This window comes from Phascolarctos cinereus, unplaced genomic scaffold (assembly GCF_003287225.1).
Source record: "Phascolarctos cinereus isolate Bilbo 61053 unplaced genomic scaffold, phaCin_HiC Scaffold_3;HRSCAF=262, whole genome shotgun sequence".
NCBI lineage: Eukaryota > Metazoa > Chordata > Mammalia > Diprotodontia > Phascolarctidae > Phascolarctos > Phascolarctos cinereus.
Window position 1 is genome coordinate 35,748,856 of NW_027555736.1, and position 26,016 is coordinate 35,774,871.

The following is a 26,016-nucleotide window of genomic DNA, read 5'->3' on the forward strand; positions in this document are numbered from 1 at the left end:
GCAGGAAGAGTGGTCCTTGGGTGATGGAACAGCTTTGTCTCGGGTGGTTATGCTAGTCTTCGTCCCTTATGCCCCCTAGGGTAGAAGCTTTGTGGTAGTAGTTGCTGTTCAATCATCTTCAGTAGTGTCCAACTCTTTGTGACCCTGTTTGGGGTCTTCTTGGCAAAGATACTGGAGTGGTTTGCCATTTCCTTCTCTATATCATATTACAGAAGAGGAAACTGAGGCAAACAGGGTTAAATGACTTGCCTAGGGTCACATAGCCTGTAAGTGACTGAGGTAGAAAATGAGTCTTCCTAACCCCCGACCTGGCGCTCTCGCCACTGGGCCACCTAGCAGCGGCACTACCTAAAATAATAACAACAGATACTAGCAGAGGGTTTAGTGAAGGCTTGCCGAGCACTTTCCTCCCAGCAGTAGGGAGTTGCGTCGGTATTGTTATCCCTGTTTTATGGAGGAGGAAATGGAGGTGTCTGAGGCAAGGTTACACAGTACGAGCTGCCAGCTCTTCCTGCTTTGACAGACAGCCTCACAGAACACCGGCTCCAGGAAGAGATGAGTCACTCACATAACAACTGTTTCTTGGATGGGTCACGTAGGGACAGGTTCTGTGATCCACCTGATCTCTGCCTCGCGGCTTCCCTTAAGGCTCAGCCCAACCTTCTTCAAGAAACCTTTCTCAGCACTCCTTAATCTTTGTGCCCTCCCCTGGCATCATCTCCAGTGGAGCCTGTCCACAGCTGCTTACTTCTTGTTGTCTCCATTAGACAGAGAGCTCCCGGAGGGCAGGGACTGGCTTTTACCTTTTTGTGTATCCTGGCCGCTTCGCATAGCATCTGGCACACAGCTGGTAATTAATAAATGCTAGCTGAGTGACTGATTCAGTAAGAAACGATATTAAGGATTCTGGGCAGACACAGTAACACCAAGATTTTTCTATTCTCAGTGTCTACAGGCATTGTGATTACACATCATATCAGAGATATTTCTATTTACAACATGTATCTACTTGCGTGTATTTATATTTATTATATATTTATTATGATTATGTTTATTTATATTTACATATGATACCTATGATAGAGAGGGAGCCTCTGTATTATATTTATATATAGGATAAGGATAAGGGTTTGGACCTGAGATTTCATCAACAGAGGGAAATTCCAGATGAGGAAATTCCCTCTGCCAATGTAGGTCAGCACCAACTCTGAGATTTACAGTCTTAAAAGCACTATATAAAATGGGAATGATATCTTCATCATAGGGTTGTTGGAACCATCCAAAGGGATAATAGTTGCAAGGCACCTAGTAAACCTCAGGGCAATATAAATGCCAGTTGTTGTTAAAGCATTTTATAGCTTACAAAGGACTTTACAATCATTATTTCATTTTCCAACAGGCTGGTAAGGTAGGTAATATCCTGTTCCTACTCCTATTTTCAGATGAGCAAACTGAGCCCCACAGGGGTGATGGGTCTTGCACAGGGACATGCAGCTAGGAAATGACATTGATAAGATCCAAGACCCAGATGTCCTAATTCCCAAGCCCAACGCTCTTTCAACTGTCAAAGATACTTCATCTGGCTCAATCCCTTAATTTTACAGAAGAGGAAACTGAGGCTGAAACTTGGATAGAGTCACATAAGAGTTAGCAGACTAGTCTACATGTAAGAGTAGAGCCAGGGTTAGAACCCAAGTCTCCTGGTTCCTAGCCCTTTACTCCTTCCACTATATATATATTTAGACTAATCCTAAGATACCTAGCCTGGAAATTTGGGGAATTTGGGATGATTGTCCCAGAGAGTCCTATCTTCCTCCATTATTATTCAGAGTAGCAAGGTGTTTATTGAGATTATTGGGCCTGGGGGTTTCTAAGCATACCTTAGCACTCACCTTCCAAACACTGGCATTTCAGTGCACTCTAGATCCAGAGACCTCAGATCCGACGGATTATCTCACCGATGAAGCCCTGGAGTTCTGCCAGAAGGTTGGCAGCAAAGCCACCAAAGTGTCTGAGATAGTAGGCAGAAAAGATGAGGCCATATACCAGGCAATTGAAGAAGGCATCCGGAAAGTCAATGAGAAAGCTGCTGCCCAACCTTACCGCATCCAGAAGTGGACCCTCCTGGAAAGGGATTTTTCCATTTCTGGGGGAGAATTTGGTAGGTTCTCTCTTGTGCTATGCTGCAGCCACTAGGGCTAGGGAAAACTATTAAGCTGGGCTCTTGGAAAAAAGGCCAAGTTTGATCGACATAAGCATGAATTTTAGGAGCAGCACACTTGACCCTGCCTTCCCTCCTACATGGCCTACTGTGTCATAATGGCAACTTCTACGGGGCTGGCAACTAACACCCCAACGTCTTTTCCTAAATTGCTTGCGTCTCCCTCCATCTTGGCCCTGTGAAGTTGGGTTTTTTGAACCTAAAAGTCCAAGGGATTTTGCATTTATCCCTATACAATTTCATCTTATTAACTTCAGGATGAGGCCAAATTGTTTTTGGAGCCAAGGATTCTGGTAGCACAAATCCTAGCTCAGTCTAGTGTGCATATGCTCTCACTGACAGCTTTTCACATTCACTGAAACACTGGATGAAGATGAAGAATCATCTGCACTCCTGCACTGTCCGATATAAGCAAAACCAAACACAAGGAGACAGTGTTCTAGGCAACTCCCTGATGTCCAACCTGAGCCCTGACCAGATTGAATTAGATTGGGCTCCTGGGGATTCCCTTCAATAACAATAGCTCATATTTCCATAGCACTTCAAGGCTACAAACTCCCTGATATGCAGGCAGAGCAACATTTATTGTTCCCTTTTTCACAGAAGAGGAAACTGAGGCTCAGAGAGAAGTGACTTGCTCAAGGTCACACAATTAGTGTCAGATCCAGGATTCAAATCCAGGTCCTTCTGGCTCTATGCCTTGAAAGTCAGAGAAATGAAGTGAAATGAACTAGAATGGATCTTGATGAGACACTGAGTCTAGCCCCAGCTGAGATCTTGATTCAATGGTTGCCTCCAAACGCAGTTTTCATGTAGTTCACAGCATTAGGAAGAAAAAGAGGCCAAGAATGATGGATTTGGAGTCAGGAGGCCTGAGTGTGAAACCTGGCTCTCCTTACCATGAGACCCTGGACAAGTTAACACTCTTCCTGGAGTCTAGATTTGTTTGAGATTTGTGTCCTTCTCTGCTCTAAAGTATACAATAATAATAGCTACCACTTATACAAAGCACTTTACATGTATTAACTCATTTAATTGGATCCTCCCGCAAGCCCTGGGGACTGTGATTATCCTCTAGTCCACCCCTCCCCTCTTCCCATCTGAGGATGTCACATGCATAAGCAAATGAATTCTTGGGAGCCCAGAATACCTAGAGGACCCCATTCTATCCCCGATCTTTCCAGCATAAACACAGGAGGTTATAAGACAAGCTGACAGCACAATGCCAGATGCCTATTTGTTTTGTTTTGCCTCCCTACCATGTAGATGAATTAATTTATTCACGTTCTAAAAACTGGTTCTAGTTACAGGAGCATCCTTGCTCTGCCCTATCTTGTCCCTGTCAGAGAGATCGGGGTCCCCTGGTTACTGCCTACCAGGTCACTCTGCTGCTGTGGTTGGTCACCTTTTACTTGGCATTTGGGGCTCAAGTGCTTGTTCTGATTTGTCTTTCAGGTCCTACAATGAAACTGAAGCGCTCAGCAGTTCTTGAAAAGTACAAAGAAGAAATTGAATCATTTTACAAAGAACCAAACAATTAATCAGGGCTTTTTTATAGTCTCTACCGAGCAGATGCTTTGGGTTCTTCTCCCCTGAGAATCAGGCCATCTTAAAGCAGGGGCACAGAAAGAATCTCCAACAAATCTGTTAGAACTCCAGGAATGATGGCGATTCAGGCTGGCCACAGCTGTCAGGCCACATGTAGCTCTGCAGCTGAACACCAGAAAGGGGCAAGCTTGCACTTGTAGATACTTACTTTGAATTCTATGTGATTATATTTGTTACCCCTAACAAATGCACCCAGCGTAACCCCTCCACCTTCCTGATCATCTTCAGGCTTCTTGGACTAATTCCTGTTAGATTTGATGAGCTTCAAATCAAGGCAGCAGAGAGAGGAAAGGCAGGCTGCTGCCTGTCCTGTTGTGGAAGTGATTTATGACCAACACATGAAATGTCAGGGAGAGTAGATCTGCTTAACTGCCAAGTACAATGGCTTTCCACCTGCACTTGGTCTGAAAGTGCCAGTCATCAAGGACTGATGTTACCACGGTTATGGCGCTTGCCTACGCCCTAGCACTTAATGAAGCTGCTGACATCTTTCTGATGGTCACAATTAAATAAACTTGAACACTAAACAAAGCTTTCAAGGGGACTAAGTATCTGAATGCACTCACAGTTGGCGAATAACAGCTAATCTAGCCCTCCCACCCTTCATGCGGCCTCCTCTACATTTCTGAAAAGATTATCTGCCAGACAGAACGTTACTCATTTTCCAAACTACTGAAGTTACACTCTGCTTGGGGGTCTGAAAAATTCTGCATAAAGTACATAACTTCCAAAGCACAGGGAGAAAAACAGTAATGACCCTGGCTACCCAATGTTCGATTCAACACAGGTAGCTAGTGTAGAAAATATAGACAGAATACATGAAAAGTACGGTCTGGTTACCTGGTTGAGTAGCTTCTCCAATGCTGGCTCTTCTACACTAGTTAGGCGTATTTTAGGAACAAGCTAGGCCCAAAGGATTCAAGTGCTAGGAAAGCAATTCGTCTTTGCACGGAACACGTGTAGAGAAATTCCAGGTATCTTTAACCAGTTTTTAAAATCTTTATTATTTCACTATGCATGAAGCCAACAGGCACTCTTAGAGCTAGCACAATCCAAAAAAAATGCAGCAGCAGCAGCATGAAGAAAAGAGAGTCCCTTCTGAGTGAGCTAAAGCCCTGGCCAGGGGCCTCAGGGAGCCTTCCCCTCACGGCAGGCTAAGGACAGACACAATCACTTTGACTGAGGGTATGATAGGAAATAGCTGCCATCTTGCCCCTACAGGTTCACAGAGATGAGAAAGGAACTGGCCAACTACAGGCCCCAAGCAGGACGCAGCGAGGAGGACTCCCCTAACAAGGGGACTGAATGCTCAGGAGTCAATCTCGTGGGCGTCTCAATGCAGCCTGAGAGCTGACCGCTCCCTCTGGACGGCCCCAGAGCATCGGCAGCACCTGCTCCAGCCGGGACAGCTGGCTCACCAGCAAGGTGACGGTTACAGACACAGCACGCACGACACATCCGATACAGTGACAGCTCCAGAGCTGCTGGGCCAAGGACTTCCAGGTATTCAGCACAACTATGCAGAAAGCTTTACCCACTCAAAACGTAAACATTTCATTCGGGGAACTGCCATCCCTTTTTTTTTTCACTGAAAGCACTAGGATAAGCAAAGAAATATTAAACTATCTTAAAAATACCTCCACACATAACATGTTGGATTAGAATGCTCTCTGTCCTCCATAGACTATCTAGTTTTATAGACAAAAAAATACATCTCTGATTAAATACATCTCGGGTTTGCAGTCTTTATTCATGCATACAATAAATCTTTTGGAGAGCAAATCTCTTTATTTCTTAGCTCACTACACAACTTTAAAATGTATCATCTGTGCCCTCTTTGATGTGACTCTCCCAGGAAATTCCTCTTACACCCGTTTATCTTCATAAGAATCTCATCTTGTGCTATGTTAATATCCTGGCTTTTTTTTCCATTATACTTTACATGCTCCAAGGAAAATAGGGGTTTTCTGTAAAAAGCTGGCTGTTTCTCCTGTTAATTCAGTATCTTGATATTTACAGCAAGTCTTTCAGCTGAGGAAAAAAGCTGTTCTAATTGAAGTGTAAAATGGTTAACAATGGAAAATGACAGGACAGGAATCCATCCTTACAATATAGAAAACACTTTCACCAGAGAGACATTTAATAAATAAAACAATGCATCGAAAAAAGTCCACTGGAAGCAGGCACCAGAGGGTCACTTGCGTCCCTGGGCACAAAGCGTATTAAGAAAAGGCCCAATTTAAAATGTTTGCTCTGTCAAGAAATATGCAAGCCCAATGTCGATGGATGGTAGATAGTCTACAACAGGTTTTTCTCTAGCGTGTCCATTAGGAGTGACTGCTTCCAAGGGCCTAATGGGAGAAGCTTTCTTTAATCGAGGTCTTTTACGCGGCGGCAGATTTCATCCGTGAAGTCTGAGCACTTGGCGTTTCCTCCCAAATCTTTTGTCAAGCTCTGAGAGGAAGGAAAAATGAAAATGAGACGTGCCTAGGTACTCTCCCCACCCACATCACAGCTCTGTGTTTCTAGCAAAACTCTCAATTAGAACAAAAAGGATTCCATTTGGGCAAGGCAACACCTCCCCTCCCTCCCTTTCCGAGTGGGAGGGGACCACACTGACCTCACAGGGGTGTATGAGACAAATAGGAATGAACGGATGTGAACAGTCTTTTAAAAGCATAGAGTTGTCACAACACATCAATTCGAGGGCTCTTAAAACTTTATTCTGGGCACATCAGCCAGGGGCTCAATGAACACTTGGTAAGAAAAGAAGTTTACATGAAAGGTCGTCTAAACAGCTGGGGCTCCAAGGCTTTTCAATAGTGGGCCATATGAATTTAATTACATAATTAGATTTAGCTTCAACCACAAATTCAAAACTGACACCCGGAAGCTAAAGAAGGCAATACAAAAACTAGCAGTAGGCAGGTCATTAAGCCCCACTAGTATGTTCACTAGTTTGGTAGAAAAAACACATTTTTATGAAAAATCTCTGGCAAGCTGTGCCCTGGGTCAGGCAGGCTACGTTAGGGCTCACAGGCCACAGGATGGAAGCCAGGGCTCCAGGGGCTTCTCAGCAATCCCTCATTTACTTTAAGCTGCAATAACTTCGGTTGCTCGGATGAAGCCGACAAGGGCATGAGCTTGAGAGAATCCAATCGAGAGTCACAGGTAAACTCTGCCTTTGCTCCTTGGTTTTTAAGCAAAGTGCCTGGAACAGAGCAAGTGCTTCGTAAATGCTTAAAACTGAACTGAAAGACACCCTGTCGATGCACTCAGCCTGCAACACACAACTAACGATGGCTTGCCCTGAAGCGGCACAAAAGCCCTCCTCATCCTCATTCTCCTAAATAGAGACAAGCTGGGCACAGGGTGCCTGCCAGGGAGAGCTCCAGTGCTGCCCTGAGCCCAGGGCCTCCAGGAAGGACTGGGGGGTTGGGGGAGGAGGAGAGGGGTGAAGGAAAGGGAGGGGAAGGAGAGACAGCCCCTCAGTGGACATGAAGGAGGATCAGGCAGGACAAAAGGTCTGGGAAGAAGGCCGCACACCCCTTCGCTCTCCACAGCTCTCAGAGGAAGCAGAAATAACTGAAACGATCTGCAAACAGCATTCACCACCAAGTTTCTCCAAGTTTAAAAAACCGTGCTGCACAACTGTACACAAGTTCTTACATAAAATCCCATGCTGGATTTGGAATCCGAGAGCTTGGGTTCAAATGGCTGCTTAACAACTATGCTTAACTTCTCTGGGCCCCGATTCCCCAGCCCGTAGAACAAGTCACAGACCATTGCCAGAGCAGAGAGCTGGCCAGAAGCCCCGAGGCCCCAGAGGAGGGAAGTGAGCCTCTGGGACACGGCTGGCCCGGGGCAGGCCAGGGAGATCTCAAAGCCAGGCCATCTGCACCTTCTCCTCAACTGTTTCTGCTTCTCAAAGCGAAGGAGCTGAACTGACTGCAGGCCCTCTGAGACCCATTCTAGCTGCAAATCGCTGATCCTGGGACGACAGAGGAGAAACAAAAACCCTTCGCGCTGCACAAACTCTAAGTCCATACCTGCCGCGGTTTCAGCCCTCCACTGAATGTTTGCAACTGTACATATTTTTGCGACTTAACACAGGGCATTCACAAAGTATTAACATGCATGTTAATACTGGGGTGGTAGACAGTTGGAATGACTGGCTATTGAAACGCACACCAAGAATGGGAAGGAAAGGGAGAGCTCACTCACACCCAGAGAGAGGCTGCAGCTCTCTGTCCATCCTTTGTCCTCAGCCACCTACAATGTCCACCCACAACGGAGTTCTCAAGGAGGTATCTCATGGTCCATCACAACTGACAATGAGTAAGGGATGAATTTTTTCTAAGTTGTGTCTCTCTACTGGGAATCCAGGCAGTGAGTGACTTTTCCAAGAGAGAGAATGGGCCAAGGGAAGGCCCACACCTGGCATTCAGGACACACACATTAGGGACTCCTAAACTTGATTGTGTCTGGCACCCATGGAGAAGTCTGGAGAAACCTAAGGACCCCTTCCTTCTTAGAATTATGTTTTTAAATGATTGAAGTACCGCTAAATTTCTGATAGAGGTCAATGAACATGAACGTGCCCACTTTTTTCCCAGCCAAGTTTATGAACTCCTTGACATCTACTCATAACACCCCTATCCAGATGGCACCAGTAATGGCACACTCTAACTCCACTCAGACAAGGTTTGCCTCTGGTAATGGCCAGGGTGAAAGGCAGTGAGCAGGATTCTCTGGATCAGAACGTACCTTCCCATCTTTAATTGTCGCAAAGCAGGCAGTCTCAATCTTTGCTGCGTAGTCATGCATCCCCATGTGCCGGAGCATCATCACGGCACTCAGAAGCAGGGCAGTGGGATTGGCCATGTCCTTCCCAGCAATGTCTGGGGCTGTTCCATGAACCTGCCAAGAAAGGAAACTATTGATCCTTGGAGAATTGCGAACGAGCCAATACCCACCAAAGCTGCAAGACACAGGAAGTGATACTGAAGAGACAAGCAATCACCCTTCTTTTGGGAAGAATAGCATGACATTGGAAAGAAAGGATTGGCACTAGAGTCAGAAACCCAAGGGTCTGACAGTCCAATGGTCATGGGCAAGTCATGCCTCTCAGCTTCATCTTCTCCCTCTGTAAAATGGGGATAATAACAGCACACTCTGCAAATCCTAATGCCCTCTCTAAATGTGAACTATGATTCCTTTACTCAAGTCTCATCCATTGCCTCCCCTCAGGACCCGAGATGACCATGGCTTTCTAAAGGTTAGGCCAAGGACAGCATGAGCTTCATCAGGTACTGGGGTCTGGCCCAGCTGAAAAGGCTTCAAGAATGGCCCTGGCAACACTGTGTGCTTGCACCATTAAGTTCTGGCCTGACCAAGATGCCAAGAGGCTTGCTGCCAAAGAAGTGAGGGGCCACCAGGTCATGGATTCTTCTTGGTCATGACACGAAGGTGTGGTGATCTGTACCAGTGCAGGCATGTGCACACAATGAAGTTGTAAGTCTTTGGAATCATGATTGTTATGTTATGTTATGTTATGATCGTGTTGTTACCAACAACAAACATTAAGAGGCAATATGGCTCCTCAGACCTCAGGGGCTCTGAATGTGGAGGTGGCAGGGACCTCTGCAGCCACCACCTGGCCTAACCTGCAATGGACCAACAATGCCCATGACCACACCACCAAGCAGGGGGCCAAGGAGCCTGACAAGGAGCAACCTCGTGACTCCCAAGGCAGCCCGTCCCACTGCGGATAAGCCCAAGGGCTGGGAAAGCTTCTCTCCTGACACCAGGCCTAACGTTGCCCTTTTGCACCTGGCTGCCATCATCTGGGGCCCAGAACAAGGCTCAACCCTCTTCCATGTGAAAGCCCTTTAAATTATCTCAAGCTTCATTCTCTGCATTTGTGTCCCCAACAGTCAGCCTAGTGCCTAGCACACTGTAAGGGCTCAATACATGACTGTTGATTGATTCAAGATGACTATCACCCCCGCCCCCCGTTTTCTCTCTTCCAATATAAGCATCAATCAACACTCACCCAGCGTAAACTCAAGTCACTCCACCATCTTGACTATCTTGGCTACCCTCCTTGGAACATCATCGTCTAGTTCGTTAACATCCTTTCCTAAAGGTGGCACCAAGATCTCAACAGTCAAGAAGATCTCAGTCCCAACTATGGCTCGCAATTTAAATATGGGTGTGACAATGGGCACGTCTCTGCTGGGCCTCAGTTTCTTCATATGCAAAATGAGTGTGTTAGACCAAACGGCCTCTAACGTACCTTTATGATGAATATCCACTGTGCTCATTTTTAGTGTGAAAAATACTGGATTTGCAATGACCAGAAATCTGAGTTCAAATCCTGTTCTGATACTCACTCACCTGACATGTGACTGACCACAGAATATGTAATAATACATTATATTATTACCAATTATAATAATAATGTAATATATAATATGATAAAAGGAGAATAATAATAATGAGAACAATAATATCTCTCTCAGGCTGTGGAAAGACAAGCCCCTGGTGTATGGTCGGTGAAGCTGTAAATCAGTACAACCATTTTGGAAAACAATTTGGAAGTATGCAAATAAGTGTTGATACCTTTTGACCCAGCGAGTGTCCTACTAGGCTACAACTCCGTGGAGGTCGCTGAACAAGATCAAAGTTGCCATAAGCACCGAAACATTGGTAGCAGCACCTTTTGTGGTAGCCAAGAAATGGAAACAAAGTAATGCCCATCCACTAGGGAATGGCTAAACAAACTGTGGCACCCAAATGTCAGGGAATATGACTGTGCTGTATAAAATGATGAGCAGATGAACACAATAAACAGAGAAGAGTGCAAAGAGCTATACAAACTGAGGCAGAGTTTAGTCAGCAGAGCCAAGAAACGATAGACGTGATCACTACGACGATGTAATGGAGAGCACATCTACCAATGTGAACGCCGCAAGACCACGTGTAGCCCCAAAGAAGAGAAATGTCAAGATACCCCCGCCCCACTCCTTCGTAGAGGTGGTGTGGAGTAGGGGGATCCATCAGTCTGGTGTTTTACACTTATTTGCAGGCTTTTCTGACTTACTGATTAAATTTGCTGACTTTTTTTCCCTCTTTTTTTTCTTTAAATGTTACATGGATTGGCTCTCTGTGAGGGAGAGGAATATGGGGGAAATTCTGAGGATATAAAAAAACGAGAACAATAAAAATACACTTAAAAGAAAAAAAATTGCACCTACTTCAAAGGGCCATTGTGAAGATGGGCACTTTGTAAGCCTCATAGTCCTACATGACTATCACAGGGTCTGACACTACATCCTTGAGAATAAGGCCTTATGTGACCTAAGGTCTTCATGGCAGGGAGAAAAAGATCTATCCAAAGTCTAATCACTAAGAAACCTTTTCCAAAGATGAAAATCAATCCAGAATTTTTTCCCATATAACTTTTGGTAAAAAACACAAGCAAGTCATCCATAAAACAGCTAATAAAGACAAGATCAAATGCAAAAATCAAACATAATTTTCCTATGGGGCTTCTTTTTAGCAAACAGATTCAGTGCTGCTCACAGTAATACAAAGAATGTTCTGAGCATTCCTGGAGTCACTGAACAATTTTAGCCTAGATATCACAATGAAGTTTCAGAGATCCTTACCGATTCAAAGATGGCGATTCCATTAGCACCAATGTTTCCACTAGGTGTGACACCAAGACCCCCTATCAGGCCAGCACATAAATCACTGAAAAAGAGAATTCTGAAGTAAACTTCCAAAACAAGATACACTCAAAGGGGTGCATCAGGCCCAAAGCCAGTTAAGCTACTGAATGTTCGGGGAGAGCTCAGACCTTAAATCTTTCTTTAACACTTAGTGATAGACTCTTCCACGTGCTTCTCCAGAATATGGACTGTGCCTTCTTAATGCTAATGTGCGGAACTTTGCATGCAGCCTGTGGAAGCTGGTAGGTGACGACTGGAGGGGATTACTCAGGATATTTCTTTACCAATGGAGCTAGGAGAATGGCAGACTTACCTAAGGATGTCCCCATACAAATTTGGCATCACAAGAACATCAAACTGGGACGGATCTTGTACCATCTAGAAAGAAGAACACATTTTTAGACTGCAGAAAGCAAGCACTCTCTGCCACGAAACCCCCAGGTGTAATTCTTAGTATATACTTACATTCAAACATACTGTATCAAGGTACATCTCATTAAATTTAATATCTTTACAGTTTTCTGCAACTTCCCTGCACTTTTGGAGAAAAAGCCCATCTGACATTCGCCTGTAGTTAATCAAATAAAAATTGTTGAAAGCAAAGCCTTAGAGAAAGCAAATGACTGAAGAACAAAGCCAAGCGTGCCAAGGCATAACTGCTGGGAGCCGACTTCGCTGGTTTCAGTTAGAATTTAAAACTGTTTTAGGTATTTGATGAAACATAGGCTGAGCCAAATATCCCATGGCTCACAGGCAGTGGAGAAGGGGAGGGGAGACAGAAGCCAGAGGAGGAGGCACAACACCCAGGGAGCTCCGAAGCATTAAAAGCCAGAAGATGAGTCTGATTTATGCCACTCTTACCCTCCAAAATCTAAGAGGCATCCAATGTTAGAACATTCTGACAATACTAAAATGGCCTTGAAAAGTCACTGATTATAAAATTTTAGACTTTACATACTTGGAACTTTTCTTGGTTAGGAAAAGAAATCTTTTACACATTTGGGAGACAGAGGACTGGGGTTGATTTATATTTCAGTTAATAAGGCTAGAAAGAAGCTCGTAGGAAAAGCCAGAATGAGGCAGCAGCTCTCCCGAGGGCCCTTGGGCTGGTGACTGCACACTCTTAAAAGTAGAAATCACGCCTATGCCTTTGGCTGAGTGATTGTTTGGCCTTCACTGTTAGCTCTTCAATTCTCCAAGGATTTCTGCACATAACGGCAGCAGGAAATCCAAGTGAGAGGGAGAAGATGACCTGGCTGCCACTCAAGTATCTCAACGGCCCGGGGCAATTTCTTTCCTTACCTGTAAAATGAGGAGGCTGCACTCCATGACCAGAGAGACCAAATACATGGGCCTGTGATCCTCCTGCCTTACTTCTGCAGCCTCACACCCTCCAGCTAGCATTAGCCCCAGTACTTTAATTCCCCCTTTGCTACAACAGTTTCCTCATCTGTAAAATGGGGTGAATAAGACTTGTTCTACTGACCTCCTTGAAAGGAATACTAGGAGGCTCAAATGAGGTGATGTATGTAAAAGCACTCTGTAAACAGGCCAGCATCACACAAACGCCAAGGTGATGGACTTACCATCATCCTCCTGCCATAAATTAATAGTATTCTATTAAACTATATTAAGAGACTCCAGCAGAAGAAATAATTGTCGAGACCTTGCATCCTTAAGAAAATACTCAAATCCCACTTTTTAGAGCTTTCAACAAACCAAGAGGTTTTCCGAAACCCCCTTCGGAATCAGAATCAGCCCAAATGCCCAGACCACATACATGATATTTGCTTTGTGCACAGCAGTCACGTTGCTTCGGTGATTGTTCCTGGCATACTCAAAAGCAAACTCGGCAATACGTTTGCTCGCTTCTTCAGTGATGAGTTTGATGCTCTGCACGACACCATCAACGATCTGACAAAGGACAAACAAATGGTCTCAGCACTACAAAGAAGGCAGACAGCTGCTACTGACTCCATTTTCTCACTCAACAGATAGGCTGAGACTGGAGAATTCCTAAGGTTCCACACTGTGAGCTCTAGCACAGGCTAACACACGGACCTGACCATCAACATCACTGCATGATGACCTGATCCTGACCTCCCAATAGTAGAGGGACTGCTCTGATGAAGAAGCTCCCTGCACTGAGGCAGACTGGCACCTTGTCTATCATGCCCCTGATAAACCAGTCTCACACACACAGGATGGGCTGGTTAGAGGCAAAACTTGACCCATGACCTCTGAGCTCTCAGGCTTATTTCTATCCAATCACTATACAACCCGGCCACATTTCATAAAAGCCAAAACTGACTGATCCTGCAATCCTTGGTCAATAACACTAACGTCTAGCTTTTACAACTGATGTAAGGACATGAAAAACAAATCAGTGCTAAGCCTGGCAAGGCTGCCTCCTGAGATAATATCAGAAGCACACATACCACATGCTCAATGCCGCTGTATTCGCCTTCAGTGTTCTCCCGAATCGTGACAATATTGACATCTGTGTAAGGGGTTTTGTAGCCTTCAATGGAGACACATGGACGCACGTTTGCGTAAAGGTCAAAAGTTTTACGAAGCAGTAGATTCATAGAAGGATGTCCAGCCGCTATTGGTGTCTTTAAGGGGCCTGGAATAAATGAAAATTCTTAAATGACAAACTAGTTAAGAACAAAGTGAAAGCAAAAGGCGACAGCTCTTGTCTCCAGTAACTCGTGAGATGCACCAGTTCAGAGCTGCCTGTGAGCAGACAGCTCACCCATACTCTTCTACTGACTTCTGGGAAGCACGAGGTGTTCACACCGAATTTGGAGAAATAAATGAGTATTTATCCTCCTTGTGACATTTCAGCATTTTGCCTCATGATGATAAAAACCCACTGGCCCCCAGGCAAGGCACCCAGCTTCCCTGAACAAATTTCTAAACTAGAAAATGGAGCCAATGCTTCCTACATGCTCCCTGCTCTATCAGAAGGATGTGAGGAAAGCGATGTAAATCTTAAAGCGTGTATGAGAAATACTGGTTAGATAACAAAAATAAATACACGGTCAACTAAAAAAATGACCAAAAGGCAAACTGGAATTTGAGGCTAGTCACACTTTAATACTCTTAATAGAAAAAAAAAAGAACTGCACAAACATGGAAAGCAAAAACCCTTGTAACACTGGTGACAATGCTTTAGAAGAGAATAGAACGATTTGGCCAAAACCAGAGAGAAGTAAGCAACACCACTGCGATCCGAACTCAGGCCCACTGACTCTCAAGCCAGTGCTGGGGTGGCAGCTGTGGGAACAGAGCATAAAGGATGCACCGGCAAGATGCCAAGGCAGAAACATCCAACAGCCTGGACTGGAGATGGAGCATGAAAAAGGGGGAAGATAAGACGAGAGGGCTGGCCTGGATCTGGCAAGTCTGATGGCAGAGTTAAACCCAAGTCCGGGCCTTCCAGCTTGGGCGTCTGCAGAAACACCTGTAACACTTATGCAGTGCCAGCCAACAAGTGAGCCAACTGTGCTGGCACCACAAAAAGCTGGGAGGAAGAATCGGGGGCAGGCGGCAGGGAGGGCGAGCTCCATTTGATGACCCAGGTGATGTGTAAGGAGACAGATTTACCACAGCAAATGACATACCACGTAAGACTCACGAGGCAGCATTCCGACTCCAAGGCCAGAAGCCTTCCCGTTACCCTAAGCCTCCCCTCTGCTTTGATGAAGAAACAGAGACAGGGAGTGAAGGCCATTCTTTGCTTTCAAGAAATCTGACACAGAAAGGGAAAAGAACTATGGGACTGAAACTCAAGGGGTAGGAGAGCACAAGGAAGGTTTTGTTTTGTTTAAGGAAAGGGAAGATCAGAATATGTTTGGAGGAAGACATAAATAAATATACATATATATATATATATATATATAACTACAGTAGACAGAAAGATGTAGAATATATATAGATATACATAGAAAGATACAGAAGAAATATATATAATATAGACATAAATATGAAATATAGATATATGAAATGTAGGTAAATATCTATATAAAATGTAGCTATACACACACACACGTATTTCCAAAATTATGCCACTTGTAACAAAACTAAACATGTCTCGTTTACTCTCATCAACTGCAGCCATACCTTTCAGCCCCATCTTGTTTTTGTCCATGGATTCTTTGGCTTCAGGAGGAATCATCCACTTTCCTCCAGGTCCTTTAATGGCAGAGACATTCCTCTCTTCCCACTGAATGGGTGCCTAAATACCACAAAACATGTCATTGTGGAGTAGGAATACTTATGACCAAGACTGACATGTTATTATAATGTCTTTATCCTTCACTATCTTAAATGAGTTCGCATTTATCCTCCTTGGAGGTCATGTGAAATCATGTGTTTAAAAGGTCACGACAGCCAGTTCCTATCACACAGTAACTGATCCTGCTGTGCTCTTGGCCCGGAGGATGGCTCCACATCACACTTGTCATATTACCCACAGGCACTAGGGGTATTAGAGGCCATGGTTAACAGCTGCTATATACCCACTCTTGTCTTCCCCATCCCTGCACAAAGATCTAAAGAGGTTCCTATATTTAGCTTAGGACAAGGCGCAGGGGAACTACAGAAACAAGAAGTGTTATGTAAGTGTGAGGTCTGGAGAACTCTAGCTCTGTCACTTACTACCTGTGTGGTCTTAGATAAGACACTTCATCTCTTGGCCTCAATTTCCTCATCTGTAAAATGGGGGAGGTAGTATTGGATTTGATAACCTCTGAAGTACCTTCCAGAGCTAACTCTCTCATTTTATGATCTAAGCAAGATAGGGAAGAAGTTAAGACATATTCTTTATTTTCTCTTTCACCTCAAAGAATGGAATTCCTGATGCTAACACTGTCCATTTCGTTTAGGCAGTGATTTTTTTTTTTTACAACTCTACTATCTCTTTATGGTGGGTTTTAATGCTAAAAGCACTAAAGTAATTATGTGTGAACAGTTTTAAATAAATGAGATTCATCTGCCTTTAGCTGCTGCTCCTCATTCACTGAGTAGAGACTTCCCAAATCTGAATTCTCTCAAAGCTCTTCCTGAGCACTGTGGCCAACAATATGGATGGCCTGGGGGATGAGGGCCTCTTTAAGGATGAGCCTCTCTCTCTTCAGTCCTGCTGGTCCTCAAGTGACAAGGCCAGAGAGGGCCTGGGCCCCACTTGGAGCCGTGGCAGCTTCAAAGAACCTGGAGTTTGTGCTCCCAGAAAGCGTACACCATGATGAGACGTCAGAGGAGGGTACCAAGGAAAGTAACCACGGACATCACAGCCTCTATTTACTGGGATTTATTGTTATGTTTCATTTTACTTAGTAGTGACTTATAATTAGCAACTATTAAGCCACAAAGCAAGTAGAATATAAGCCCTTAAAACTTCCCAAATAAATAGCATGTTTAAATACCTATACTGGGGGCCAGGTTTGTGCAAAGTATGGATGAGGGATGTTATCTGGACTCAGCACTAGCCCTCCCACCCCAAGAAAATATCCTATCATGTGGCAGAAAGAACAAGACTCTTTTAAATGCCATGCTCACACATTCAACAGCTATATTAATGCCCAGGATGCTCAGAGAAGAGCAGAAGAGTCACCAGGCAACAAATATGTTACCCTGAAACCAACAATTCCTCCCTAGAAGGTCACCTACGAGAGGGCAGGGGCTGTTCAACATGTCTTTGCAGCCATGGCACTTAGCACAGTACCTGGCATATAGTTAAGAGCTTGAGAAATGCTTGACAACAGATGTATTAGGCATTACTTATAAAATGGTGCAAGTGAAGCAGGTTTTAAAGTAAACTCTGCACTTGCTGCCAATGTTAAGAGACTTAAAATACCTACACCCAATTCGCCCTTCTAAAAATATAAGACAATTGATTAGCTGGGAAAGGTTTTTATATCAACTATGATTAAATGATTATAAATGCTCACATACTTTGGCAGCATCAAAAATCTTCATAACAGAGGCTGAGATTTCTGGTCCAATACCATCTCCTGGAATTAAGGTCACTGTCTGTACCTAAATGCAAAAAGTCATCAGAAAATGCAAAATAGATGCTGTAAGAAAGTGTAACATAAAATGAAAGCTATAAGAATGTATTACAGTATCAGAGCCAGTGAAGGCTATTTTACCTGTTCCCCAAGAGACCAAACGATCTTAGGCCAAAATGTAAAATTTAAATTTAAAAAAAGACATCATTCCCATAAGTGACCAATGATTTATCAAAACAGCAACAATGACTAGACCACAGGAAACTCTAAAGTCAACCCCTCCCCCGATTTCACTGTTTTGTTTTGTTGACAAGGACTCTGCTGATGCTTATTAGGCAAAGTAATAATTAGGTTACCAAAAAAGTTTTCCCAATGCTACCCTTTTTCTTTACAGAAGCTCAAGGTGACAAACAGATCATCCTAGTCTATATAATAAAACTGAAAAGAGAGCTAAGGGTTTCCAAAGTGATCTCTCTAGCCTTCTGTGAAGGCAAATTTCAAGTACTTGAAAAAAGTATTTGAAATTAAATTGGTACGATTTTCAAAATCTGACATAGACTTTCCCTCCAGCTCTTTTACTAAATTAAAGATACCCTGGGGGCAGCTAGGTGGCGCAGTGGATAGAGCACTAGCCTTGAAGTCAGGAGAACCTGAGTTCAAATCCAGTCTCAGACCAACACTTGACACTCACTAGCTGTGTGACCCTGGGCAAGTCACTCAACCCCAACTGCCTAAAAAATAAATAAATAAAATAAATTAAAGATACCTTAACATCTTTTTGGACAAATTTCTTGGTAAATTTGTAAATAAAAATTTACAAGTGGGGCATTAGCCCCTTGCTTGGGCTCCACAAGCTGTCCTAGTAGAATCTAATCCAATTAGACCGTTCCCACTATCACTCCTTCCACCACCAGCAGAGGCCACGTAAGCTAACCTCTCCTGGCATTTCTTGCAGACGTATACTCAAGATACACAATAGGGAGATGACTGAATATTTGGAAAACATGGCACAAACATTCAGTAATGACAGAAGACTGGGTGATTCAAGATGCTAAGCCCAAAATGTCATGTTCCAGGGTTTCTGTTTGAAATACCAACTTAACTATACTTGCAACTCTGGCAGCAAAGTCAATCTTAACCTTTGCGCTAGCGGAAAGCTAAGAATCCTTTAGGTTCTTCTTTCCTGTTCTCCCAATAACATTTGATTGACTGCAAATTCCATTGGGTGGTCACTGGATTACAGAAAAGGTCAGAGCCCTTCCATGCTGAAAAAGTGAGTCAGATTAATATACTGGGTTTTATGGAAATTTTACACTGTGAGATGTTATTTGGGAGTGCTGGAATTAAGAAACCCAAATGAGAGCATTTAAGGAGGGAATTAAAAAAAAAAAGATAGGGAATCACTGACCCACAACCTTAGATTGACTAAAAATGTGGAATCAGTTTTTAAAATCCAAGGTTTCTCTAATGCTGGGAAGTCTAAAAACAGCAGATTTAAAGTTAAGTAAACGAAACAATAAGATACTCAATAAAGAATGAATAAGCAGAAGCCTACAGGGACTATAAAAGCAAGAGAATTTTCTAAAAGGGAAGTAAATCTACTGTTTTTAGGAAAGCTCAAAAAAAAGGGAAGCCAGATTTGAAGGTTCTCAACAACTTTTGTTCCATTTGGATTAGTTTCACAGAAACTGCTTTTCAGAGATGAGATGAAATTGTGAAATGTTACCAGGCTCAAGTGGAATGTCCATCTATTTTTAAACAGGGCTGGTATGAGATGAGTGTGACAGGCCCCTCAGCCAGCTGGAATAGAATTCTTTTAAATGTGCAACTGACTTGATGGGTTCATGTACCAGTTAGTAAACAAATTTCACTTGCCCCTGAATTGTGGGCTTGTCTATAGGTTTTCATAAACAGAAATTAAGTTTTATGTAATAAATGTGCTAAACACCTTTCTTGAGAAACTTCTAAAATGGAAAAATATGAGAGGTACTCACACCACCAGCAAAACCTCGGGTCACCTGTTTTGGGTTGAAGGCCCTCAGCAGCCGAGATACCTATTATTAACACCCAAAAAGAAGAGTCAGTTACCACCAGCATTGAATAAACGCAGAAAGCCAAAGATAAGGAATTGAGGACGGTTGGTGATAATACTAAGATTTATGCAAACATAAGAGCGGTGGATCTGGAGTGAGGGGAACCAGGTACAAGGTCCACCTCTCCTATGGTTGGAGGTGTTACCTATGGACTTCTCTGGTTACCTGTGTTGTTACCTTGGACCACTCACTTAGTTGCTCTGGGCCTCAACTCCTTTATCTGTAAAATGAGAGGCCTAGACGACATGACCCCTGAGTTTCCCCTGTCTCCAAATCTACGATCTCATGAACTTTTTGGAATATTTTACTAATAGGTTATAATTTCATCTCCTACCTCCAAAATCTGATTGCATACTTTAAAATAAATTTTATTTGTCCAATTTGTTACCATATCAAAAGATTATTAGGAAGAAATTATACATTATCTCAAACCATTAATTTCTCTCATATCGTTTAAGTGGAAACTCACACATAGATAAAGAGCTGGAATCGAACCCAGAGGACCACTAGTCCACTTCTGGACCATGGGGAATAATGGAGATAACACACAAATGCTAATAAAGGCAAGCATTAAACCTTCTTATGGGGATTTAAAAATAATATGTCACGACAAGAGGAATTAAGAAACATTACTAAACGCCATTCGATTTTTCTGTATTTATCTAGAGGAGGGAATGAAAATGACCTTTAAAAAGGCCATCATTACTAAATCATTTGAGTTGGTCCAAAGCCACACTGGATTAGAGATAAGGCGAATGTATTATCAAGAATAATTAGAAAGAAGAGCCAAAGTGTGGAGTCTGACCATGGGAAGAGAACTGACGAGAAGAGGGGCCAGCTTGGGACACAAAGCTTGGGACTCGGAGGCAAAGGATCTGAGTTTGAATTTCCGGGCAAATCTCATTACCTTTTTGCACCTCAGTTTCCTCATCTGTAAAAGGAAGGGAATCAAACTAGATGATCTCTAAGGTCCCTTTTCAGCTCTAAAACTCTATAATTCCCCGAGAAGATTTAAAGAATTGTTTGAAAGTGTCTGACATTTAGATTTTTGGAGGGTTGCATTTCATCCTATCCAGGGAAAGCCTCTGCTGACTCTATCTTTATTTTCTGCAGTACTAACATATAATTTCTACTAAGAGATACCAAACAACAATGGACAAGAGGGCACCCATGTTTTGTTTGGCCTCAGAGGTCGGAACAAGCAATGGTAAGGGAGCAGCCGAGACAGGCAGCTTTCAGCTTGACATGTGGGAAAACTTCGTCAGGCTCAGTTAGAACTGTCCCAAAATAGAATGATTTGTCTTCCCAAGTGCTGAGTTCCCCATCCCTGGAAGTCTTTAAGCAGAGCAGATTCTGCTCCACTAGGCACGGGTCTGGATAAGCTCCCATGTGTTCCTTCTGACCCGGAGATTCTATGATTCATCATGGAAGGGCACTCATCAGGGGCAGCTAGGTGGCATCGTGGATAGAGCACCGGCCCTAGTCAGGAGGACCTGAGTTCAAATCTGGCCTCAGACACATGACACTCACTAGTTGTGTGACTCTGGGCAAGTCACTTAACCCCAACTGCCTCAAAAAATCAATTAAAAAAAGGGGCACTTCACCTACAATACTAGCTCTCTAGCACTGGCAGAGTGATGCTCTCATCACTGCACAGGGTGAGGACACAGGTTACAGGCTGAATTTCTCTTTCAACATTATGTTTTAAAGAGCACTGTGGAAAAACAGTCCCCAATCATCCTGTGCTCACACTGTACACAGACCACATAAATATCGCTAAGAAAAAGCCAGGGTCATTTTAATACCTGCCCATGGATACGATACTTTGTGATAACCACTAATAACTGCCCTTAGATGTTTACAATCCACTCTAAAGTAACAGAGGGAACAAAACCTCAAAAGTGGCATTGTGTTCTGGATGTAAAGCAGCCAGCCATCTGGCCAATATGGAGTAGAGGTTGGTCTACTTAGCACATACACAGTGCTACTTATAAATTATTTCCTTCACTGATTTGTATTTTCAAATGTAGAGCAAGATCTGTAATTTCATGTCAGGATACTGAGACTGCTCTGAGAAGGCAGCAAAAGCAAAGAGCAGAAGCCTAAAAACCAAAGGCCCTAAGTCTTAGGCCAGGCTCCCATCACGACCTTCGGCTGTTCTATGCTGTAAAGTGAAGGGGTGGCTTCCATTTCTCGATCTCTAAGATCCCTTCCAAGCCCAACAGTCCACGAGGCTGAGTGGACATGACTCAGGGGAGCTCTTGAAGGCAGGGACCCTATGTCCTCCCTCTTTTTAGGCACCCTCAGCCCCCACCATCTGAACACACTTGGTATGATGCTAGGCTCGAAGCATGTGTGCTGAACAATGACTGAAAGTTTACGGGTAAAGGCCTGAGAGAGGCTCTAGAGGTGAGCAGGTAAAGAGAGCTGGCCTTGGTGTCAGGAAACCCTGGGACACTGACTGAATGACCTTCTCTCTACAAGGCACTCAAGCTCTCCCTGCCACAGGCAGCTTTCCAAGAGCATAAATGGCCAAACAGCTGATGGTCCTCCTTGCTACAGGGAGTTCCCTCCCAGGGAGTTCCCTTTACCTATTAAATCATAGATTCTGACAAGAAAAACATACAAAAATTAAAAGGATTTTGGCACTGGCCTGGACATTACCTCATCTCTTTCAACAGCACAAGGGGAAATGGAGGCCTAGTTAGTGGCAGAGACAGGCCTGGAATTCCATTCTCCTTGCTGCCAGAACAGTAAATGCCTTATTACTTTCTCATTAGTAGGTGGTAAGTTTCTTAATTACTGGACTGACTTTGACTTGATTATACCACAAACTGCTGTCCTTGCAGGGAGCATCACTATAATACAACAAAAACAATTAAAACCACCCCCACAACAAGGAGAGGTCTTTTTAGGGTGACAGGGTAATACTGCCCTAAATGTATGGCCAGAGACCAATAAATGTGACTCCTTTTATGAAAGAATTTGAGTAACTATGAGCCTATCTTTGTCTATCACAACTGACAATCAAAGAGAAAAGGTCTGCGTGTGGCATCAAGTGTCCAGGAGAGGCAGCACAATGTCATACAAAGAATGCCCTGGCTTTGGACTTGGAGCTAGCAGACCTGAGTGCTGAGTCCTGGACCCTGCCACTCACTACCTGAGTGACCTTGGACCAATCACATCGTTTATGGGCCTGCTTCCGTTTCCTCACCTGGAAAAATAAGGAGGTCGAACTAGATGAACTCCAATGTTCTCTCTAACTCCCACATTAGGTGATTTGGGGATAACTACTCAAGGTAGAGGAGGAGGCGAGGTGGACATCAGGACACATGAGGTCTGTTCTCTCAAACCAATGATTTGCTGTGACCTTGGTCAAAACACTTAACCTGTCAGGCCCCAGTTTTTATAGGGGTAAAATGCTATCAGCATTCACTGTTTTCTTATCTCTTCAAGAGCAAAGTCAAGAGTAAAAAAAAAATACTTGTAAAGTACTTTGCTGTCCTCAGGTAGGGAAAAAAGATTCTGGCAGAGATCATGCAAGGGGTAAAAGAACTTAAGAAAAACCAAATCTGGCAGCAAAAGTACCCCAGGAACCCTGATCTGAAAAGATCTCTCACTCTGAAGGTCAGAAATGCATAAAGACAAATAGGGAGACCTAGGACAGTGGACTAAGGTTAAAAAGCCCTGACAAGAAAATTAAAATGTGCTACACAAAGATGGGAAAACACATAAGAGGAAGCATATTAACCTATGGTCACCTTTAGGTACAGGAGAACAGGGAGTACAGCTCAGTCTGAGAACTCTAAGGTCTAACTCCTTTGTTGGTACCAATTTATGCTAAAATCAAGAAGACCTGCTGAAAAGCTACCAAACAGTGCCAGCCATTCATTCTGTCATGGTTTCCAATATGCCCCACTACACCTGACAAGTGACATCACCACTCCAGTGACATTTCTTCTGGAAAAGTTTGAGCTGGCCACGCTGGACAGGGCTCCAAGAGGACATCAGAAAACCTACTCCTGCTGCATGAGGGGTCAGTTTGGAGAGGACAAGAAGGCAATGGACTCCAGAGACTGAACTCTCCGAGACGATCTAGTTCCAACCCCTTTCAGTGGAAAACTCTATAGAATCCCCAATAAGTGGCCATCCAACCTCTTCTTGAAGAGCCCCAAGGATGAGGAAGCCACTACCTCCTAAGGCAGCCCATTCAAGTCTGGATCAGCTCTCATTATTGGGAAGTTATTCCATAGACCAAATCTAAAGCTGCCTCTGTATCCTGAATCCCACTGTTCTCAGGTGGCATTTGGTAGCATGCAGAAGTAGACCCTGTAACAGTCCTTCCAATGCCTGAAGACAGCTATCATGTGCTTCTTCCCTCTAGCCTCCCAGCCCATTTTTTTCTCCAGTTCTTAGATGACATGACCTCCAGATACTTCACCATTCCAGCTGTCCTCCTCTGGACTAGCTTACCCATGTCCTTCTTAAGAAGTGGTCCCCACAACTGAGCCTTATGTTCCAAAGCAGGACAAAGGACAACGAGCCTATCAGCGCCCTGGTCTCAGGCTCTATACTCATCTGGCTGTAACCAAGGCCCTGGAGGGGTCCAATTCTCAGGATGCTTTTTCTTGGAACAAGCACTATCAAGCTGCCCCCTCTGAAACCTCCTCCCAGTGTTCCTATTTCTGCCTTCTGGGCACAGACACAGCAAGCTTATTCCCTCTTCACTATGACAGCCCTACCTGAGAACAGACAGCACAGGATAGGAGCTTTCATGCTGAAATGAATCTTGGAAGTCATCTAGTTCATGTCCCTGCTAAAGTTTCTCTTATGCAGATTAAACAGTTCCAAATCTTTCAATATGGCATGGACTCACACACAATGGAAAGAGCATTAGCACTGCAATCTGAGGTCCTGGGCTCAAATTCCTGCTCAGATATGTACAGGCTGTGTGACCTCAGGCAAGAGAGCCACCTACACTCCCAGGGCCTCCATTTGTCATGTGTACACGTACAGTGAAGAGTGCCGATTTCTGAAGTGAGGACATGGGTTCAAATATCAGCTCTGGTACCTGGGCCACCTTGGGCGAATGGCTTACCCTCCCTGGGCCTCAGTTTGCCATCCTTTTGTGATACAGTGGAAAGAGTGATGGACTCGAAAATCGGAGGACCTGGGTTTGCATCTGCCCTTCCTCCCTGGGTGACCTTGGGTAAGTGGCTCACCCTCTCTGGGCCCCGATTTTTCTCCTCTCCTTCTAATGCCCCTAAGATCCGGGGATGCTCGGCCTGGCTGGCCTTGGAGGTCCCTAGGAGCCCCTGGCCATCATGGGGGGCCTCCTGGTCCCCAAGTTTCCGCTCAGTCTTCCGTATGTGGCCTGATCGTCCTCCTCTGCCCTCTCAGGGCAGCCGCCGGCTGTCCGGGGCCTGGGGCTGCCTCTGCCCGGCATGCAGGCAGGCGCCCTGGGGACGCGAGTCCCGGGTCTCCACGCGGCCCGCAGCCAGCCCCCCCCCCCCGCGTTCGCGCTCCCCCCGTGACAGCCCTTCCCAGGGCCCCGGAGGTCACACCTGACCCGGCCTTGTCCCCCTCCCCAGGGCTCCAGGCCAGCCTGTGAGGCCCACGCGGCAGCTCCGGGCCGCCCCCCTGTCCCAGCGCGCCCCGCGGGCTCCGGGCGCGCCCATGACCTTGATACCGCCCCTGGGCCGGGCCGAACCCGAGGCCCGCACGGCGGGAAGGGCGGCGGCCCGAGGGCCGGCCGGGGGAGGGGCTCGGCCCGAGCAAGGACGCGAGGGGGCCGGCGTCGGGGCTACGGCTGGGGCCGGCCTCCCCGCTCCCGGGCCCCGCGCTCCTACTGCGGCCCTGGGGGTGGGGGGGGGTGGAGCCGGGAACGCAGGCGCACTCGCGGACCCCTCCACGCGGCCCACGAGGCCCGGCCCCTCCGCGCTCACCTTGGGGATCCACGCGGGTCCGGCCATCACGTCCGCTCCTCAGGCCCCGGCGGCAGCGGCTATGCGCAAACTCCCTCGGCCCCGGAGCCCAGGCCCGGCATCGCTGGCAGGCCCCGCCCCTCGTGCCCGCCGCCGGAAGCCCCCCGCCCCCGGAGGAGGGAAGGCCGGACCCAAAGTTTTCCTTTCCCTTCTCCTTCCCTTCCCTCCTTTCCCTCCCTCCCCGCATCTCGCCGCTGCCTCCTCCCTGTCTGCCGGATGCCCCTCCCCCCACGCTGGCTTGTTGTCTCCTCAGCCAATCCCAGCTCTCCCGGTGCGTGACGTAAGAGCGTCGGATCACGCATGTCCGTTGACACAGCGAGCCTCGAGGGGTGGGCGGGGGAGGGAGGAGGAGGGGAATAG

At 45.3% G+C, this 26,016-nt stretch overlaps 2 protein-coding genes across 2 annotated transcripts in view; one reads left to right on the forward strand and one right to left on the reverse strand.

Moving 5' to 3' along the window:
• The window catches only part of ACSBG1 (acyl-CoA synthetase bubblegum family member 1), a 110,061-nt gene extending 104,503 nt beyond the window's left edge, over positions 1-5,558 (forward strand). The window contains exons 13-14 of the mRNA XM_020975980.2: positions 1,915-2,161; positions 3,677-5,558. Coding sequence (XP_020831639.1) covers positions 1,915-2,161; positions 3,677-3,762 — 333 coding nt within the window. The 3' untranslated portion in view covers positions 3,763-5,558. The remainder of the gene's footprint in view (positions 1-1,914; positions 2,162-3,676) is intronic.
• Positions 5,559-5,560: 2 nt separating this feature from the next.
• IDH3A (isocitrate dehydrogenase (NAD(+)) 3 catalytic subunit alpha) lies at positions 5,561-25,815 on the reverse strand. Its single transcript, XM_020975982.2, has 11 exons — positions 25,618-25,815; positions 19,574-19,633; positions 17,524-17,607; positions 15,691-15,805; positions 14,004-14,191; positions 13,346-13,479; positions 12,031-12,133; positions 11,879-11,943; positions 11,503-11,587; positions 8,597-8,749; positions 5,561-6,283 (listed from the first exon to the last, which is right to left on the reverse strand). The coding sequence occupies exons 1-11, from the start codon at positions 25,642-25,644 to the stop codon at positions 6,200-6,202; spliced, it is 1,098 nt and encodes a 365-aa protein (XP_020831641.1). The 5' UTR covers positions 25,645-25,815; the 3' UTR covers positions 5,561-6,199.
• Positions 25,816-26,016: the final 201 nt, after the last annotated feature.

Bases quoted from the DNA above. Each gene is read 5' to 3' on its own strand.
- IDH3A (XM_020975982.2), bottom strand. From the start codon at position 25,644: ATGGCCGGACCCGCGTGGATCCCCAAG. The intron at 19,634-25,617 runs GTGAGCGCGGAG...TGTTAATAATAG, and splicing joins GACCCGCGTGGATCCCCAAG to GTATCTCGGCTGCTGAGGGC. The intron at 11,944-12,030 runs GTAAGTATATAC...TCTTCTTTCTAG, and splicing joins TTGATACAGTATGTTTGAAT to ATGGTACAAGATCCGTCCCA.